This window comes from Impatiens glandulifera, chromosome 3 (genome assembly GCF_907164915.1).
Source record: "Impatiens glandulifera chromosome 3, dImpGla2.1, whole genome shotgun sequence".
Classification (NCBI taxonomy): Eukaryota; Viridiplantae; Streptophyta; class Magnoliopsida; order Ericales; family Balsaminaceae; genus Impatiens; species Impatiens glandulifera.
In genome coordinates, this window is record NC_061864.1 from 27,995,160 (window position 1) to 28,016,630 (window position 21,471).

General features: G+C 30.3%; 1 protein-coding gene across 3 annotated transcripts; it reads left to right on the plus strand.

The window, feature by feature from the left end:
- The first annotated feature begins 10,974 nt into the window (after positions 1-10,974).
- On the plus strand, positions 10,975-20,378 carry LOC124929150. 3 transcript variants are annotated; one of them, XM_047469437.1, is made up of 17 exons: positions 10,975-11,116; positions 11,206-13,908; positions 13,984-14,112; positions 14,194-14,361; positions 14,520-14,566; positions 14,684-14,930; positions 15,106-15,229; positions 15,356-15,415; positions 15,493-15,678; positions 16,922-17,035; positions 17,377-17,567; positions 17,661-17,876; positions 17,964-18,239; positions 18,322-18,469; positions 18,550-18,683; positions 19,160-19,246; positions 19,791-20,378. In XM_047469437.1, the coding sequence occupies exons 2-17, from the start codon at positions 11,221-11,223 to the stop codon at positions 19,875-19,877; spliced, it is 4,902 nt and encodes a 1,633-aa protein (XP_047325393.1). In that variant the 5' UTR covers positions 10,975-11,116; positions 11,206-11,220; the 3' UTR covers positions 19,878-20,378. The 3 variants fall into 3 exon arrangements, with proteins under 3 accessions (XP_047325393.1, XP_047325392.1, XP_047325394.1); XM_047469436.1 differs by having other exon boundaries at positions 10,977-11,116; positions 11,200-13,908; XM_047469438.1 differs by lacking the exon at positions 10,975-11,116 and having other exon boundaries at positions 11,123-13,908; positions 17,413-17,567.
- Positions 20,379-21,471: the final 1,093 nt, after the last annotated feature.

Genomic DNA, 21,471 nt, shown 5'->3' on the forward strand with positions numbered 1-21,471 from the left:
CAAAGTTTTTTTTATTTAATTATTATTTTTATTTATCAAAACTTAAAAAGTAATATATGAAAATTCATTTAATTTTTTAACTCTATTATATATTTTTCTTTAATGAATAGTTATATATAATTCAATTTATATTAATTACTTAATAACTTATATAATATATATATAACAACTAATTTAAATAAAAATATTTTTTTTATTATCATTTGTTACCTTATATGAATGAATAATGCTTAATTAATTATTCAATTTTTTTTTATATGAAAAGTCATTTATCTTTTTAACTTTATTTTATATTTTTTTAATAAATAATTATGTATAAATAATTTTATAATTTATATAATTATATATTATATATATAAACCTATTTAAATAAAAAAATATTTTATTTTTTATTATTTGTCATATTTTTATATTAATATTTTTTTAATTCTCTCTATATTTATTACATACATTATTATTTTAACCCTCTTTTTTTAATTTTTATATTTTTTTCTTCAATTTTTGTTTTAATATATAATTATATATATTAATAAATCTATTTATATTAATTAATTAATTATATATATATATATAACAATGTATTTAGAAAGCAAATATGAATGTCAAAATAAACATCAATTTCTTCAATTCTTTTTGCCCACATATGACTGTTAAGCCATGTCAAACAATTTATTCAGTTCTTTCATCTCCGGTGACTGTCCATAGATGAACATTCTAGAACAAGTCTGAAATACATTGACATGTTAAGCCATGTTGGTAAACACCCAGAAATGACGTTTAATTAAATGGTAACTGTTTAAGAACATGTATATAACAAATTCTTACATAGATCAAGTAGAAGGGTGACTTATTGTCCATTTCTTACGAGTTTATTATTTGGTGGAATAACTTTACTACCAATTTCTTTTTCCAAAAATTCATGTTTTCTGTGATCATAGTTGATACATCCATTGAGCCATTAAGGTACTCTATGTACATATTTGTAAAAACACCATAGTCCCCACTCTTGGTTGTCTTTGGGACTATTGAGTGTGATATTACAACATATGGAAGACTTTCCAATTTGAATCGAGGGTATATGACTTGTCAACATGGGTCATTCCCTGTTCAAGCAAATATGGAAACATTTCACATATTGGTTTCATAAATTTGTCATAATGATCATTTTTGAAAAGTCCATATTCGTAGTCATATACATTGATGCACCAATCATGTAGATGTACCTAGAACATGACCCAATGCTTCAGCTTCAGGTTCATAGGGATATATATGATATCTACAACATTCCAACAAGTCATGAATTTGCCAATATCACCCTTGAAATATTCCATGAATCTCATGTCAAACTTGAAGTTTCTTGGATTTGCGGCGAACTCTTCATAACGAGACTGAAACTTTGGAGCGATATGACAAGCACATATTGTGAAATTCATCGGATCATAAGTTCTGGGGAATTCGGAAACCCTTCTTCTAATAAGGAAACATGATGCATCTATCTCCTGCGTAATAGAAAAAATTAATTAAGCACAATATACATACTGACAGCAGACATCCAACTCAAAGTTGCAATTTACACTGACACATAGTGCACTTGCTAACGCAAATTGCAATTTGCAGCCGGCGCAAAATGTATATTGCTGAACAAACTTACATCATCATGTAACCAATTTTGAGGCTTGAGCAATCTGTCAAAGAATTGTTGATCAGCTATGCAAGTATTCACATCCTTCAAGTCTTCACCCTTCACCTCCTTCAGCTTCATCCAATTGTTCAACTCCTTCATCTGTTCAAAAAGAGGATTGACCGTAAACGGATCATTGAGTTTTAACCATTTACCACTAGGGTTTGTGTAGTTCCCCAATCGGGTAGACTTCTGCCTCTTTCTCCGAAATCGCTTTCCCAAAAATTTTGTTGGAGTCAATTAACAAATCATCATCATCCTTCTTCTCCTCCAATTGTTGATCATCATCATTCTTCTTCTCCAATTGTTGATCATCATCCTTCTTCTTCTTAAACTCTTTCTTCTTCTCTAACTCCTCCTTCCTTTTCTTGGACAACTCCTTCTTCTTCGTGGCCAAATCTTTATTGTCGTCCTTCTTCAACTCAGCCTGCTTCTTCTCCAACTCCTCAACCTCCAATGCCTCATACACCCACTTCAATTCAAGTCTCTCATTCCGCTTCCTTTCCTCATGCGTCAACTCATTATCATTATTATCTTCATTCTTATCCAACTCATTATCATCTTATTCTTCTTCAACTCCTCAACATGTTTCTTATCATCTTGATTCTTCTTCAAATCCTTAACATCTTTTTTATCATCTTGCTTCTTCTTCAACTCCTCAAGCCTATTCTTCTCCAACTCATCATCATCTTGCTTCTTCTTTAACGCCTTAAGTCTATTCTTCTCTAATTCATCATGATATTGCTTCTTCTTCAACTCCTCAAGCCTATTCTTCTCCAACTCATCATATTGCTTATTCTTCAACTCATGAACCCTCTTCATCTCCAACACATCATCTTGCTTCTTCTTCAACTCATCAACCCTCTTCAACTCCAACTCATCATCATCTTCCTTTTTCTTCAACTCATCAAGCCTCTCCTTCTCCACTAAATCAACATTCTTTTGTTCATTTATTTCTCCCAATAATGTAATTATTTAGTTGAACATAAAATGTTGATCCTCTTTGATGAGATTCATTTCAATTTTAATCTCATTTACATCCTTTGTTAGCTCATCAAGTTTGGCATCAGTTTGAGCTTTAGTCACTCGATTGAGTGCACTGGATGGAGAATTGTCTTGGTTAGTTTGAGGATTCGTCGCAGAAGGGACTTGCCGAGTAGATTGAGAGGTGTATTGGCTAGATTCATTAGTAGTAGACCGAGATGTGTCTTGGCAGCGAGAGGTTTCTTGGCTAGATTTATCATTAAATGACCTCTCGGTCCTCTTCCTCTTTGCTAGTGTAGTTTTGGTGGGCTGAGGATTAAGTAGTTTTCTCCTTTTGACCGTCGGTTTGAGAGTCTTTTCATCTTTGGGAGTACTTTCATCTTCATTCTTCCTCTTCCTATCATCTAGTTCAAAGAATTCATCATAAATACTACCTCCTATAACTTCAAAGTCCTTCCCACAATACTTCATCTTCTACTCCTCAAACTCATCAATCTCGGTGAAAACATTATACTTCAGGAAGGTAGTGACTACCTCCTAGACGGTGTTGCTCCTGGAGGCTCTATAGACTAATATCCTTGGGCATATAGACTCTTCCCGCTCGGTCCTATCCATAAATTTTGGGACAAATGTCTTGATAACCTCATATGTCCATACTTTGAAGGATAGTGCGAACCCATAAATAGTATAAGCGACATCACATCTGCTTTTCCCTTTCTAGGTTTCCCTCTTGGCCAAATATACCTCTCGAAGATGTTTCATGTCTTTGTCAATACCCTTTATGGTTGCTTTGAAGGACACCTTTCCCCATAGAAATTGGAGAAACATCTCCATGTCCACCATGCGGAAGATTTTCAAATTTACCCTCCTCATATTATCAGCTGCGAAAAGATACTAGTAAAACAGGTATAAGCCCCATCTTTCATGCATCCTCCTTATTAGAGCAATGAAGGAATCTTGCTTCAACCTCTGTTACTCTAACAATCATTTTACCCCCAAAATATTTGCGGACGAGGGGTGGACATTCTTCAATGTCCCTATTTTCCACCATATGAAATCTACCAAAGTTGAGGCCTATCACCAATGCATATTCCTTCATGCCCCATCAGACCTCACCATTGATCAGAAACCTTATCTCCTTCGAATTTGAACTGTTTTTTTCTCATTAGCATCTGATGGAGTATTGTTCCTGAGAAAAATACAGTCGGGGCTTTGAATATATGCTGAAATTGGGTTTGCAAAGTCCTATCCATAAGATCAAGGTTATTAAACCTCTCCTTTATCTTTGACAAGCAAGCAAGTGCAGGCTGATTTCAATGAAACACATCCAGAAAACTTCTCAATAATATATTTGGTTTTGGTTTTGATTGGTGTCTCTGCAAATAAATAGTAAGTTAGACTAATGAAAACACAATATACTTCAATGCAAAATGAAAACTGCATTTTGCGTCTGCACAATTGCATTTTTCTAAAATTTAAAAAAGTTTAAGGTTTAAAGTTACGTCGCTTTAACAAGACAAGGCAGATTTCTAAAATTAGACAATCCCTACATCGACTTAACCTTTTTTTTAAAATAAAATTTATAATAATAAATACCCGTCAAATCAATTAATCAGTTACAATATATTATTTTTTAAATGATTTTTAATATTATAATATTATATATCTTAATTATTTTATAAAATTATAAAATAAAACTGTTTATAATCACAATAATCACTATGGCTACTTAAGAGCACATTTGAATGCATGACTATATGTATCAAAGTTATTGGGTCATGAAAGGAAATAGTTTAATAAGGTTTGTGTCGGTTGTTTTTTATATTAATATTGGTTTGTGTTAGGTTCTTTTTTATATTAACATTGAAAACTAGCCTAATTCACACATCCATACCTTCATTTTAAATTAATATGTTTTAAGTTTAATTCGAATTCGCTATTTTTTATCCCTTAAAAATTACTTTCATCATATAATTTATCTTGGAGAATTTGTGACAGGATAATTAATGAGATAATAAAAAGTAAAAATTATTTAACAAAGAAAAATGATAGGCAATAATTTAGTATTAGTTGATTAACACTTTATTTTTTCAAATTCAGACTCAAATCAATATAAAGAAAATGTTTTGAAATGGGGTAAATATTGTTTGTATAGTAATTTATCAGAAAATAAAACTAATTTAATTTCATGGCTTCTTAGCTAACTAAGTGACATGTAATTATCACTTCTTAGTATTAATTTTGTTTTATTAATATACAAATTATTTTGAAACTGTAATTTAAATTAGGATACAATTTTTTTTTTTTTTTTGTTAGTGTGCATGTCATCCTAAAACAAAAAATAGGACTAATAATTTATCTTTCTTCAATCTTTTTTATTAAATTATTTAATATTTTAATTAATAAATACAAATTTAAATTTATATTTTTTCTCTTAACTTTTATAATCATTAAAATATTTGAATATTTTAAATATATAATTAAATTAATATACATATATATGTTTAATTATTAAAATGTTATATATATATATATATATATATATATATATATATATATATAAAAAAAACTTAAATATATTTTTTAAATTATCTCTCTATATTAATATACTAAAATATAAATTTATTATTTTTAAAAATACTTGTAAATTATATATATATATATATATATATATATATATATATATATATATATATATATATAACTTAAATCAAAATACTTAATAGCATGGTGATACATTTATACAAAACTTCTAACCCGAACACACGCAATAGAACAGTAGACAGTCAAGTGAAATTCAATCCACGAAATAATTTGATCTATGGACAGCGTCGTTGTGGTAAAGGTCGTAATGCTAGAGGAATTATTACCGCAGGGCATAGAGGGGAGGTCATAAGCGTCTATACCGTAAAATCGATTTTCGACGGAATGAAAAAAACAAATATGATAGAATCGTAACCATCGAATACGACCATAATCGAAATGCATACATTTGTCTCATACACTATGGGGATGGTGAGAAGATATATATTTAAATTATATATATTAATATTTTTTTTTAATATATGTATATATATATATTAAGTTTGTTAATATATATAACTTTTTATAATTTAAAAAATGATATATATATATATATAAAGAAATATTGACAAAAAAATTAAATATAAAAAATATTAATTATATTTTTCTTATTCCCACCTACTTATTGTTTTACTTATTATAAAGATAAAAAAAATCAAATTATAATAAAAAGTGTTTAATTATACATTTTGAGTAAACTTTTTCACACATTATTTAATATTTTAATTTAAAAAATATAATAATTTTTTATTATTTTATATATTTGATACTTAAAAATTTATTCTTTCTATAATTACTCATTTTAAAATATAAATAAATAAAATAATATAATATACATTCATATATATATATATATATATATATATATATATATATATATATATATATATTAAAAAAAATAAGAAAAGAAACAATTATTTAGAGAGTAAACATAGATAAATAATCCATAAAATGAGAATTCACTATCTTAATCACCCCCTCCTAATAAATTGTCCTGTTTGGGATACATTTTTATTTTATTTATTATTATTTTTTATCTTATCTTTGTCCGAGAATATACTCGAGATGATATTTGTTTAATTTTCATATTTTATCATATTTATAAACATTATTAAATATAATCATATATTTATTTATTTTTATATTTTATTAGAGTTTTTTTATTTTTTTAAATAATTTTTTAATATAATAGAATATATATTATATAAAAATATTATTTTATATAATTTTATTATAGAAATTTTTATTAATTTAAAAAACATGATATAAAGGATTTTCCACTCGAACTCTCACAAAAATCGAATAAGAGAAGATGTGGTAACATCTGAACAAGTATAACATGACGATATATAAATGCATTTTAAGTACTTAATTTTTTTTTTTTATATTTTTTTTATATTCAAACAAAATTACTAAAAATACATTGTTTTGTATGCTTAATATTATTTTGTTTAAAAATAGTGTATTTTCGTTATAATGATAAAAAAATGAAGACACTTAAACATGATAGAAATTTTTAAAAAACAAATCTCTTTATACATGACAATTTTAATTTAAAAAAAAATAAATAAATTTATCTATGTACATAACCACAAAATTTCCGGAACATGTTAATTGTTCGGAAAAAAAAACTCCTAAACGTGGTCATTTTTTCTTTTACACATGGCCACAAAATCTCTCGAACATGCAAGTCATAGAGGTGTTTAACCGATCGTTAACCGGTTCCGATTAAGTACACTTTTACCTCTTATTTTACAAATCGATTAACCGATCGGTATTGGTATTGATTTTATTGGTTCCGATCGGTTAATCGGTTTTAATCGAGAATCGAGAATTCAATTCTTTAAATTAAATATTAAATTTATTAAATGGTGTTTTTACAAAATTCTTATTAGCGCCGTCCTATTATACATTTATCCATTTATTTTCTATGTTATAATAGGGTAAATCTTGGTACTCTAATTACTCCAAACGTTTACTTTTTTAAAACAAATCGTCATTTCAACTTCTAAAAAGGTCACTACTACTCTTTCATCAATTTTTTTATTTAAATAACGGTTTAAAATTAAAATATTATGTTTTATATATTATTTGTAATCATTATTTTTATATTTATATATATAATTATTAAATCACTTATATATATAATATTATATATATATATATATATATCTTTTATTATTAATTTTTATATTTATATACATATTAAATCTTTTATATAATACATAGATTAAATATATATTTATATATATTATTTATTTTTGTATATCTATATCTATATAAAACAAAGTTTAAAATAATTTATATAATATATATATATATAATATTTATATAATATATATTTTAAAAAATAATTTGAAAGTTAAAATTATTGAGTAATTGGAAAGTAACCCTTACTTTTAACTCTCAATTTATTTTAAAAATATATATTATATAAATATATATATATATAAATTAATGATTAAAGATAATATATATATAAATTATATATATATTATTTTTAAACTTTGTTTGATAAATATATATATAGATATGTATAGATAAAAATAAATAAACAATTAAATATATATATATATTATCTATATACAAGAGAGATTTAATAATTATTTATATATAAGCGATTTAATTATTATATATATAAATATAAAAAATAATGAATAAAGATAATATATAAAAAAAAAATATTTTAAGTTTAAGTAGTTACGTTTAACCAAAAAGTTGACGGAAGGTCATTGGTGACCTTTTTAAAAGTTGAAGAGGCGTTTTGTTTTAAAAATTAATTAAAAAAATAAAAATGAGCGATTAGAATAATTAGAGAACCGCCTTGATAATTTGCCATATAATATAATATAATTATAGATATGGTTAAAAATATTTTATATTATTGTAATAATATAATATATTTTAAGAGGGGTCATTTCTAAATTAATATCTATATAAATTAGATTTTAAAAAAAAAAATATTCTTATACAAATTATAATTTAAAAATAATTAATATATATTATTAAATATTATTTATAATTTATCTAATATTTTCAAAATAGCTAGGGTATAGATTCGACAAGGTTTCTTTTTCCTTTACTCTACGGAATGGATTCCACCGGGAAATGTGAGGTCGGTTGGACTATCCCATGATACGGAATCTTCTTCTGCCTCAGCTCCGGAAGATCAAAGCTAGGCCACAAAAAAGAAAAGTAGGTTGGCGCGACAAAATAAGGCTAAAAAAGTGTCATCTAAATTATAAAATATAATGGATTTAATCTATTCGTGGAATTAGAGGAGGGGCCATCTAATTCGATAAAGTTTTTCGTAGCGGTATTTGATTGAAAGATTTGAATACCGCAAGCAGATCTTAGTAATTCTCACTGGCGTATCTGTCCTTTGCACCTCTCTCTCTATATATATCTGCTTCAGCCCTTCTTACGTAATTGAGTATAGAAATAAGATCGATTCGTCTTGCTTATTTGCTTGATCATTGAATTGAGTGTGGTGCGTGGTGAACCTCCCATTGCTCTCTCGAAAATGAATATATAAAGTGTGCAGCGAGAGAACAAGCAAGGAATTGAGCGCGCTAGCTCGAAAATTGTTGCGCCGCAGGAGTTTTCTTGCTAGGTAAACTAATATATTTTAAGAGTGGTCAATTTTAAACTAATATCTATATAAATTAGAATTTTTTTAAAAATATTCTTATACAAATTATAATTTAAGAATAACTAATATATATATATATGATTAAATATTATTTATATTTATCTAATATTTTCAAAATAACTCACATAAATTATAAAATATAAATATATAATAAAATTATTACCGAAAAGGGTGTAAGCTTGGAGCCCGCCATGCTTTCAAGTAGGGGTGTTCCTCGGTTCGGTTTTCGGGTTAATCTAGTTCCTCGGTTCGATTTATTCAAAATTTTAGTTTTTTTAGCCAATTTGAAAACCGAACCGAATTTGTTTTTTTTATGTTTTGGAAGTAGCATAACTAAAAAAAAATGAATTGCACCAACTAAGATTTGAACCCTGGTCTATACCGTGGCAGGATACTATTCTACCACTAAACTACTTGTGCTTTTATTTCTCTTTTCTTTTATTATTAAATCTTGAATTCAAAATATTCTAATTTGATTATTTTGAATTTTTTCTTAAGCTAAGTTTGGAAAAATAAATAATAAAAATTGAATTCGGTTTGATTTTCGAGTTGAAACTCAAACTCGAAAATCGTATTTGAATTCAAATTGGTTTGAAATTCGATTCAAAAATCGAAAATGAAATTCGAATTCGGTTTATTCGAATTCGGTGAATTCGAATTTGGTTGGATATTCGGCTCAGACCAAATATTGAACATCCCTACCTTCAAGAGCACCTCCATAGATTTCGGGGAAGGTCCTTTTAGGGTGACCAACACGCCTCTTTTTTCCGGTCTTCTTCTCGCCTTGCGGTGACAAATTCTAGTTAAGCGCAAAATGAACAAAGGAAACCCATCTTTATTTGAATGAGGATGATTAGATATTTTATTATTAGCTAATAATAAAATGAAATTGAAAGAAAGCGATAAGGTAAGTTCGTACTCTCTTTGTATTCTATTTGTAGGAGGCAAACAAGCAGGCACAAGAGAAAAAATAGAAGCTAGAACTGTTCCCGCTGGTTAAATCAATAGAAAAATAATTCAACCGTAAACCAAACCGTTTAACTGATAAAAACCGGTTAACTAGAACCGTTAGAACCGGTTAACCAATAAATTAGTAAAATGAAATTGATAAGCTATTGGTTCGGTTTGGTTATCGGTTTTCCATTTTTTTGCACAGCCCTATGGCCATATTCCGAACAAAATTCTCCCGAACACGGCCATTATCTCTAAATATTAATTATTTTTCACTTCTACACATGTCTAAATTTTTTTCCGAATATGCCCATTTTCCAAAAAATAAATATTTTTTTCTCTCTCATTCACATGACCACAAAAATCTCTCGAACATGGCATATTATGGACAAAAATATCCGAACATGTCTAAATAAAAAAAATTTCGCTCTCATGGACACAAAAAGATACAAAAATCTTTTGAAACAAAAATTATTCGAGACAAAAATCTCATAAACATGTTTTGAGACAAAAATGTCCTCAATATAGTCATTTGTCATAAAAATAAAATAAAATTATACATATATATTTTTTTTCTTTCTATTTATTGGGCACAAAAATCTAGAACATTCTATTTTTTTATTTTGTTTTTAATAATTCTTTTCTTGCATATCATCATTTTTCTAGATTTAAAAAAAAAATAATTATTTTTTTTTCTATTTGAATGTCAATATTGTTGGCTAATTATTTTAGTTAAATATTTTTGATACTTTAGTAAATTAGTATTATCATATGTTAATAATTTATTTCAATAACTTTTAAATTTATAATCATTTTTTTATTCATTTATTTAAATTATTTATTAAAATAATATAATTTAAAATTACTTTGATATTCTATTACAAAAAGAACTTTTATTATTATGTAATTTATATAATTTTCTTTTCAATTAAATGAAAAAAAATAGAACCTTCACTTTTTTTTCTTTCTTCCTAATTTTTTTATTATATTTCTTAATTATAAATAAACTCTATAATATTTGTTTGAAATTACTATTTAAAAAAATATAAAAAAATATAATATTGATTTTAATATTTTTGGGTAGTGAAACAAATATTTTAGACCTTTTAGTCTCTCCAATATTTTTCCGTTTCTCTCTCTTTCTCTCTCTTGAAAGAGAGAGTACATCTCCGATCGATTAACTCCGCCGTCTACTGTTCTTGAGGTTTCAAGCTCAATCTCGCACTTTCATCTTCAAGGATTATCATTCGCATGTTTGATTTCAAGTGAGTTAACCTACTACATTCATCTCTCTTTCTCTCTCTCTATATATTTATACATGTATCGCATAAACATGCTGATTTTATTGCTGTAGAAAATTAATGCGCTGATGGTGAACAAGAAGCGAAACGCCGCTTCTCGTTCCAAAGCCACACCATCGCCGGTGGCTACGAGGAGTGGCGCTTCAGTAGCCGATGGTCTCGTTCTCAGTCCAACCGACGCCGAGCAAAACCTAAATCCGGATTCCACCATTGTTCTTCTGAATACACGGCCAGGCAAGATCGAATCTTCGTTGGTTGAATCGGATGCTTCTTCTTACTCTGCAGTTAAGTTAGAATGTGAGAAAGCACTGACGGCACTCCGTCGTGGAAACTACACAAAAGCCCTAAGGATTACTAAGGATTTGTGTATCCGATATGAAAACACTTGTCACTCTTCGCTGATTCATCGTGTTCAAGGGACTGTTTGTGTTAAAGTTGCTTCGATCATCGATGATTCCAATACGAAACAGCGTCATTTGAAGAATGCAATTGAGTCTGCAAGGAAAGCAGTTTCGTTATCGCAGAATTCTATTGAGTTTTCTCATTTTTATGCTAACTTGCTGTATGAGGTTGCTAATGATGGAAAGGAGTACGAGGAGGTTGTGCAAGAGTGTGAAAGGGGATTGGCAATTGAGAATCCAATTGATCCGGCTAAAGAGAGTTTGCAGGATGAGGGCCAACATAAACAATCCACCTCCGATTCACGTATTACCCATGTGCAGAGTGAGCTTAGGTCACTTATTCAGAAATCAAACATAGCTTCGATTTCCAATTGGATGAAAAACCTTGGGAATGGAGAAGATAAGTTCAGGTTCATTCCAATAAGAAGGGTATCAGAAGATCCAATGGAGGTTAGACTGGTGCCAGCCAGACGACCTAACGAAATTAAGAAGGCAACAAAGACGCCTGAAGAAAGAAGGAAGGAGATTGAAGTCCGTGTTGCAGCTGCAAGACTTCTTCAACAAAAGTCAGAGTCTCCTCAGTTTCACAATGATGAAAGCAAGGGAACGGATTCATCATCTGGGTTCAATCAGAGGTCAGGGGAGCGTCGCAAGTCTTCAATTATAAAGAAGAGTGTTTCTTCGTCAGAGAGAAAGGATGGGGTAAGGTCATATTGGAATTCCATGGGATTAGATATGAAAAAAGATCTACTCAGAGTTAGGATTCCAGATCTGAAGGCTTTTAACAGTTCATCAAAGGATAATTCTGGTTGTGATATCATATGTGAAGCTATTGCATATGCTGAAGGCAGTAGGACATGGAGCTTTTGGATGTGCTGCCGCTGCACTGAAAAGTTCTCAAATCCTGAATCACATGCGCAACATGTTGTTCAGGAACACTTAGGGAATCTTATGCCCAAGATGCAGTCAGTTATACCCGCCAATGTTGATAATGAGTGGATTGAGATGCTCCTTAACTGTTCTTGGAAACCATTAGATGCTAATGCTGCATCTAAGATGGTTGATAACTGCTCTGCTGAAATTGTTGATGAATCATTGCCAAAAATTGACACACAAGGGCATAAGGATAGCCAGATCAATGACTACTGTTTGGATGAAGCTTGGATATCATCCCCTCCGAGAAAAACAAATGGAGATAGTTGCAATAGTAATATTGACGATGATGATAAAATCCATGATTCAAGTCTTTGCTTCAGAGGAAATGCTAGGAATCAGGGGTTCAAAGCTTTCCCCCTTTCCCACAACTGGCCATTATCTGATGATTCTGAACGTGGTAAACTTCTTGAGAAGATTGCCTCTCAATTCCAGGTTCTTATTAAGCATAAATGCCTTGCTGCAAGTCATTTGACCAAGATAATACAATTTGCAGTAGAGGAGCTGCAGAATCTGGCATCTGGTTCTCTGCTTCTGAACTATGGTGTTGGCCAGACACCCAATTGCATGTGCTTTCTGGGAGCTTCTGAGCTTAAGAAACTCTTTAAATTTTTGCAAGAGTTGTCTCATTCATGTGGAGTAGGTAGGTATCCTGAAAAGAATAACGGTCTTGATGATTTAAGCAGCTGCACTCAGGCTGCTGAAATCTTGGAAAAGGTGACTCTTAGTGAAGATTCATCATGTCTTCAGTTGTATGAGCATTTCTTGCCTTGCAAAGGGATTTCGACCTCCAGCATTGATGCTTTGTCAGATAATGTAGCTTTTCTTGACAGTAACTGGGAAGATCAGGTTTCACTTGATGACGATGCTTTGCTATCATGGATCTTTGTAGGTCCCACAAGTAGCGAACAGTTAGCTTCATGGACACACATGAAGAAAGAGAAAGTGCAGCAAGGAACAGAAATCTTCGAAACACTTGAAAAAGAGTTTTACCATCTACAGAGCATGTGTGAGAGGAAGTGTGAGCATTTGAGCTATGATGAAGCATTGCAGGCTGTTGAGCATCTTTGTCTTGAAGAAGTAAAGAGAAGGGAGCATGATAAAGAATTTGAGCGTCAAAGCTATGAATTTATATTAAGGAAGCGTCTAGATGAGCTTAATGAGTTTGACAATGATGCCATATCTGCTGTATCTAGGGGCAGTAGGTTTGAGCTAGACGCTCTAGCAAACATTCTGAAAGAAGTAGACAATATGAATGCTAATCAGTTTGGATTTGAGGAGACATATGGTAGTGCAACATCTCATCTATGTGACTTGGAATCTGGTGAAGATGATGGCTGGAGGACAAAGGACTATTCACATCAGACGGATTCATGCATAGAAGTGGCAATTCAGAGGCAGAAAGATCAGGTGTCCACAGAGGTTGGTATATCCACTTTTAAAAATAATTATGTGATTCACTTGCTTGAATGATAACTAATTCATTGACCATTGCAGCTCAACAAACTTGATGCCAAAATCTTGCGTAATGTTAATGAGATGCAGCAGTTGGAGGTCAAGCTTGAGCCCGCATCTTCCCATGATTACCGATCAGTACTGGTTCCTCTTGTGAAATCTTATCTACGGGTCTGTATAATCAATTAATTTATTCTAATTTTGATAAAAAAATTCCCTATCTGGGCAATATTTATTAAGTTTTTTCTATAGGCTCACTTGGAAGATATGGCTGAAAAAGATGCCACTGAGAAGTCTGATGCTGCTAGAGAAGCATTTTTGGCTGAACTTGACAAGGACTCAAAAAGAGGTTCTGATGTACATGATAAGATAAAGGATAAAAAGAGAAACAAGGAACATAGAAAAGCCAAGGAGACAAAGGTTTGATTTTTTTGCTTTTAAGAGCAAGGACTAGTGGGCTTCTTTTCTCTGTTGTCTATATTTTTTTCAATTTTTTAAAAATCTTTTTGGGTTTCTATTGCAGTTCTTTTCTTCTTTACATGAAAAATTGTCATTTGTTGGTCTTTTCATAATTGCAGGCTGCAACTAGTAATGAGCCTATACAATACCCTGATGCTGAGGAGATGTATGTATATTTTGCAATATGTTTATTTCACATGATTTTTTTCATGGAATTCTTTCCACTTTATTTATGTAAATTTGGGCAGAGTTAATTTGTGTCTGAAAACATATATTGTTACAGGGTTGAACACATAAGTTCTGAACCAGATATGATTAATGAACTCCTAAAAAAAGAAGAAGAGGATTCTAAGCGGAGAATTGAGCTTGAAGCTGAAGAAAGAAAACTTGAGGAAACTCTACAATATCAAAGACGAATAGAAGACGAGGCTAAGCAGAAACACCTTGCAAGACAGCACAAGAACATTAACAAAATTGTATCAGGAACACTTGCTGGTGATGATTGCATGGTTGACCCATTAAGTAAGCAGGTGAGTAATATAAGATAGTTTCTATGATGACTCTTGAATAATCCCTTGTTAATCAATAGTATTTACTATAGTATGTGGGTAAACTTAGGAAAAAATTACTTGCTACTTGACTCCTTGGCCTTTACCAATTATTTTGGATGTTAAGGGAAATTCATGTATATGCATACATGTGTAGGAGGAATTGATCCAGGAAAATGGAATTCCAGATGATTTCATTCATATCTCTAAGAACTCTGTAGATAGGACCTTGCAGAGGATAGGTGGTACCCAAAGTCACCTTCATACAAAGGCTAAGCAAGGTTAGCTACTAAGTTCTCCTGTTCTTATATTTCATTAGGCATTCCTACATTACTTCGGAAATTTTGATTAGATAGAACATGTGCTCTCATTGCAATTGCTATATAAAAGTCCTGTGAACATTGCAGATATGTCAGTGGAAATGATTGATAACAATGACAGTTTCCTTCGTCCAAATGCCAAACAAGGTTAGAAATTACTTACTGAGAGTCCAAGTGTTTGAGTATAACTTTGAATCTGTGACACCATTCCTTTTCTAGTACAGTCTTGTCCAATGGTGAGATTTCAGAGTCTGGTATTTCACATTCTGATCAGCGGATTGGAAGAAGAGGTAGGCGCCACAAGAACTCAGCAAAGTTGGCTGACACACGGTCTCAAGAATTGTCATCCGACAAAGAGAACATTGAAGTTGCACTGGGTCGAACTATTGATAGTCGACATTGTAATGGAGGTAAGCTGCAGATTCATTTTATTTTTCACTCATGTTACATTCCCATGGTAGTTGTTCAGTGGCGTAAATTTGATGTCAACATGCCAACAAAAAAGGCTTTTTTTGATATTTTTTAGCTTTAGAGTTGGTGTGTGGACAAGGATTTAAGTTGAACCTCCACGATTTATATTTGGGTTATTGTTTTCCCATTTTCTACTAAATATTATTACCAGATGTAAGATTTTTAGGCACCTTAATGATGTGAATAACACCAACAATTCATTTTTGTCTTATCTTGTGGATACAAATATTATTTGGTTTTATTTTATAATCCAGATGACAACTTATTTTTATTTGCCTTTTAGATTTCTCTTACATGAGAATTGTATTCTGGAAATAGGTGATTACACAATTGTAATTTTAGAAATTGACACTGATGCTATACTTGGATAAGGATTCTTGTAATAGGAGCTATATATAACCTTTGGATAATGTTGGAAAGTAACAACTTCTGCATCAATTGTTACCAAAGTTTATCCACTTTGAATTTTTTTTTATAGATTCTCCCATAGATTCATCTCTGGGAATATTATGCCAATGGTTTTCGTCACTAAACAACTAACAAGCTTTCCAGATCACCATTTTTCCAATGTTCTCTCTTATGTCTTAAAAGCTGCTTAAATGTTTATGTTCCGTCTGTTGATTTTACTTGTTTTATTCTAATTCTTCGCGATGTTTTTTTTTCTCTTAAGTTCAGATCATTGTAAAACGTTTGTAAGTGTGATGGATACATGATTGTCAATTGCATTTATTCTGTTGTTTCCCAGTGGTTGCCAGAAATAACATTGCCAGATGATGTCTCCTTTTGGATTTCTTAGTCTCCATATTTCTCTAACTGTTTTAGTAACACAAATAGTTTATCCTAGATGATGATTAATACTCTTCAAGCACTCTGATTTATCTTTATGCAATAGATAGCCAGTTGATAAAAAAAATAATGAATTGTAACTAAGCATTTAAAATCCTACCTCTAAACTAAAAATTTGGTTGAGGATAACTTCAGATTGTAACTATTATAGACTAGTCTCCTTGCATTTAAAATCCTACATCTGAACTAAAAATTGTTTGGTTGAGGATAACGTCAGATATGTGCATGAGCTAGATAGATAAAAAAAGGTTTCATGTTTATTTTTTGTTGATTATAAGAAATGTGCCTCCATGGTCAGAGGAGTTGATGCTTAAAAGACTATTTTGCTTGAAACAGATCTTGCTTCTATGGGAGACAGTGGATCAAAAACTTTGAGACAACTAAAAGCTGAGGAAGATGATGAAGAGCGATTCCAAGCTGATCTTAAAAGAGCTGTACGCCAAAGCCTTGGTAATTTCCATTGGATTCTAGTGTGTTCTATTTTGGATGTGTACTTTAGGTATTTGTTGACAATTAAGTCTGCTTCCTTTTGAGCTTAAATCTTTAAAATAAATTATCAATGCAAGTAACTGCTTGATTTCTGAAAGAAGTCTCAAACATAAAATGCTCTTTCATCGGAAACTTGGGTGCTCACTGTTTTTCTGCTTGTTTGTCACGATCTCTAGGATTCTTCTTCCTTGGCCAATAAATCGTTCTTTGTTGATAATGTATATTTTTAGAAGCTAATTTACTTGATGTTAGCCATTTATGAAAGTTACTGAAAGAAATTGCGTGTTCTTAACATCTCCTAGATGTATTTCATTCCAACCAAAAGTTGCCCTTGGCAGACAGTTCAAGAATGTTCCGGAACAAATTGTCATCAAAGGTGGAGGACACGGATGTTTCATCTAAGGATGCTCCAAGTGGTGGGACTGATGTTTATGGTGCAGGTCTGAAGAATGAAGTTGGAGAATATAATTGTTTTCTAAATGTGATCATACAGGTCTATATTAACAAGTTTCATTTTTTTTAGTTTTCTGGAACTGTTTTTATGTCTTGTTCTTAGCTAATATCTACTTAACTTGTGCTAATTCAGTCATTGTGGCATCTAAGACTGTTTCGAGACGAATTCTTGAGGCAATCTACATCAGGGCATATTCATGTAGGAGATCCATGTGTTACTTGTGCACTATACGATATATTCCTTGCTTTGAGTAGGGCATCCACAGAAATGAAAAGAGACGCTATTGCCCCTACTTCTCTAAGGACCGGTCTTAGCAATCTGTATCCAGAAAGTAACTTTTTCCAGGAGGTAAAATTTCTGACTGTCTTTTTTAAATTTATTTTGTATTTGGGGAAGAAATATATAAATACTATTGGTTGATATGGCTTCTCACAGGCTCAGATGAACGACGCTTCAGAAGTTTTGGGAGTGATTTTCAATTGTCTTCATCAATCATTTACACCTGCTTTGAGCATTTCTGATGCTGACTCAACAGATAGAAATGGGGAAGGATCTTGGGATTGCACAAATTCTGCTTGTATAGCTCATTCTATTTTTGGGATGAACATCTTTGAAAGGATGAATTGTTACAATTGTGGTTTAGAATCCCGACGAATGAAGTATACATCTTTCTTCCATAACATTAATGCCAGTGCTCTTCGAACAATGAAGGCATGTATTATTCGACATTAATGTACTTCCAATTATGCATTCAACAGTTAATAATAATAGTTGTTCAAATGGTTGCTTTCAGGTGATGTGTGCTGAAAGCTCTTTCGATGAGCTATTAAACTTGGTTGAGATGAATCATCAACTAGCTTGTGATCCAGATGTGGGTGGCTGTGGAAAGCTCAACCACATTCATCATATCCTTTCTTCTTCACCACATGTTTTTATAACAGGTATAACTAATGAATTAATGTTGTTACTATGAGCTGGGAATCGAAAGAAACTGAGACTATTTTTCTTCTTCTTGTAACAGTATTAGGATGGCAGAATACTTGTGAGGGTGTTGAAGACATTACAGCAACTTTGTCTGCCCTGGCTACTGAAATGGATGTAGGCATTCCTTACCGTGGTCTTGATCCAAAAACCAAACATTGCTTGGTTTCAGTGGTATGTAAATTAATTGCACTGTAAATTGTTCATCATTATTATGAAGTTGTACAAGAATTTACCAATGTGTTTCCTTCAAGTGGTTTTGATTAAGTATCCATTTGGAACACTTTTTATTTTCATGTTTGTTTCTATATTTGGATCCAATCCAGATACAAAATCAAAACTAAGTTTATTTTTCAAACATTTATTGATCTAGAAACTAAACATAAACTCTCTAGGGTAGCTAAAGTGGAAGGAGTCTTTACCTAAGAGACCAAAGGTCTCAGGTTCAATTCCCACTAAGAATACCTTAAGTTGAAGAATCATTCTGTTCTTTCTTGTGCTAAATTGTGATCATCTCATAGGGTCCACATTTCACTTCTGTCATTATTTATTTGTTTGAAGACTCTGTTTGTCGTAACAATCTAGATATTTTTTGTTCCTTTATAACTATTTGGTGAATACATATAAATCTTATTACTCATGATTCATAGGTTTGCTATTATGGACAACATTACCATTGCTTCGCATACAGTCATGAACACGAGCAATGGGTGATGTATGATGATAAAACAGTCAAGGTATTTTTTGTTGCTTTCCCATAACTTGTGTAAACTTAAAATCATTCATAGATGATGAGTTTATTTGTTATCACATTTTATGATCTTGATAATGATCTAAAAATCAATTTAGATCATGTTTCAAAAAATAATATGTCTACCAAAAATTGTACTATAATTTGAATCATAATCTAAAAAATATTTGTATGCCCTGTTTGGAAACACTTGAAGCTGAAGCTGGATTTGAACTAAAAAACGTTATTAAATGTATGAATATATGTATAATTAAGGTATGTTTCATTATCTCATCTAAATCAATATTTGAATGAGATAATTGACAGGGAAAATGTTTCGAAATAAGTTTATAGATGTTTCTTCGTTCAAACTCATATCGAGCTGGAATAACATGTACCAATGAAGTGAAATTTCACACTATAATTTAGATGTGTTGAAGAAAATAATTGCCAAAAATGAAATTATAATTTGAATCATGATCCATCAAAATCTGTTTAAATAAAAAAAGGTTATGTCCTCGAATAACCAAGTTGCTATGTATGTTGAACAGGTAATCGGCAGTTGGGATGACGTATTGATAATGTGCGAGAAAGGACATTTGCAGCCCCAGGTTCTTTTCTTTGAAGGTGTAAACTAGTATTCTTCAGATGATGATGATGATATATCAAATTTCAGCTAGAAAAGAGATAGAGAGACTTTATTGATAATCCAATCTTTCAAGCATACTCGTTTAAGATGTGTCACATAGAGAGATTTTGTTACCAACCAAGCCCACAACTGTCGTATATAAACCGGAGAGAGGGGGGGGGGAGGCGTCTATTTTTGTTTTACTTTTTATTATTTTGGTCAAAAGAAGTTTTGGTAGGAGCAGAAGAGAATCTTGAACAGAGAATGAAGTTTGTTTTAGGAATGGAAGAAGAAGGAAAAAGCAAAAGTATTGAAAGAAGCTAAAACTAATAATTATTGGAATGATTGAACAATAAGATCTCTTTAAACTTGAAAGATATTATTAGTTGTTGTAGTAGACAGGGATTATTAATCGTTAAGGTTTGTTCTTCGTTGTTGTCGATAGCTTTGTATAGGCTGTTGCATTCATGGAACACAGTACTGTTATATGTTTTAGCTTTGTTGCTTCTCATTGATCTTTCTCTATTATATCTTCTATGTGGTTGTCATATACATTTTGATTACTTTTTCACCTATAATGAAAGATGAGGAAGAAAAAATGTTGAATTTTTATGATTTTGCATCTTTTATGAATGATTTTGGACCAATTTCCTGTCTATATTGAGAAAAATCATAAATAAACACTTTTTCAATCTCACCAAAGTATTATTTTGAAGTGTTTTCCTATGGTAGTATGTAACCCAATAAAGAAAATTTCGTAAAGGGACTGGAGATTTGGTTATAAAGATTTAATATTTTTTTTAACTTTCTTAGAAATTCATTCTTTTTATTATTATCATATTTTTTTTCCATCAATCTTGTTTGATATATTAGTAAACTGACATATGGACTTAATATTTATTGGGTTAATAATTATAATCTCATAGAAAAAATTATTTACAAAAATTAATGAATTTTTGTATAAAAAATGTTAATTTTTATAACAAACAATGTCTTTTTAAATTCTGTACAAATTTATAAAAATAAGTTTGTAAAATTTTCTTAATATTATTTATTATATTATATATTATTTTAAATAAATGTATTTTTATATTATTTTAAAACTATTAATATATTTGAATTTTAATTATATATAATAAATAATAATATATAAAATAAATAAATAATATTATTTGTTATTTCTAATAATAATCTACAAAGTAATCTGTTAGTAGCCTACGAGACTAAAATATCAACCGTATTAGTTTAACTTAAAAGTTTTATTAAAAATAAATGTTATATATAGAGATAGAGAAATGATTAAGTGAGGGAATTTGGTGAGGGAATGACGTGACATAATTTTATTCGCTGAAAAAATCAAATAATTTCTTTCTTTTCTCTCTTTCCTCATACTTTTACATTTTTCAACCAATGAAGGTGATGCCACGTCATTCCCTCACCAAATTCCCTCACCAAATTCCCTCATTAAATTCCCTCACTCTATCACTCCTCTATAAATAATAATATATTTATAGGTACTATAATACTAAATAAAATAATAATATAATAATAATAATATATATATATATATATATATATATATATATATATATATATATATAAAT

Excerpts from the sequence above, each read along its gene's own strand:
- LOC124929150 (XM_047469437.1), top strand. The coding sequence starts at position 11,221 with ATGGTGAACAAGAAGCGAAACGCCGCTTCTCGTTCCAAAGCCACACCA. Across the intron at positions 14,362-14,519 it reads GAAAAGCCAAGGAGACAAAG|GCTGCAACTAGTAATGAGCC; the intron begins GTTTGATTTTTT and ends TCATAATTGCAG. Across the intron at positions 15,230-15,355 it reads TCATACAAAGGCTAAGCAAG|ATATGTCAGTGGAAATGATT; the intron begins GTTAGCTACTAA and ends TGAACATTGCAG.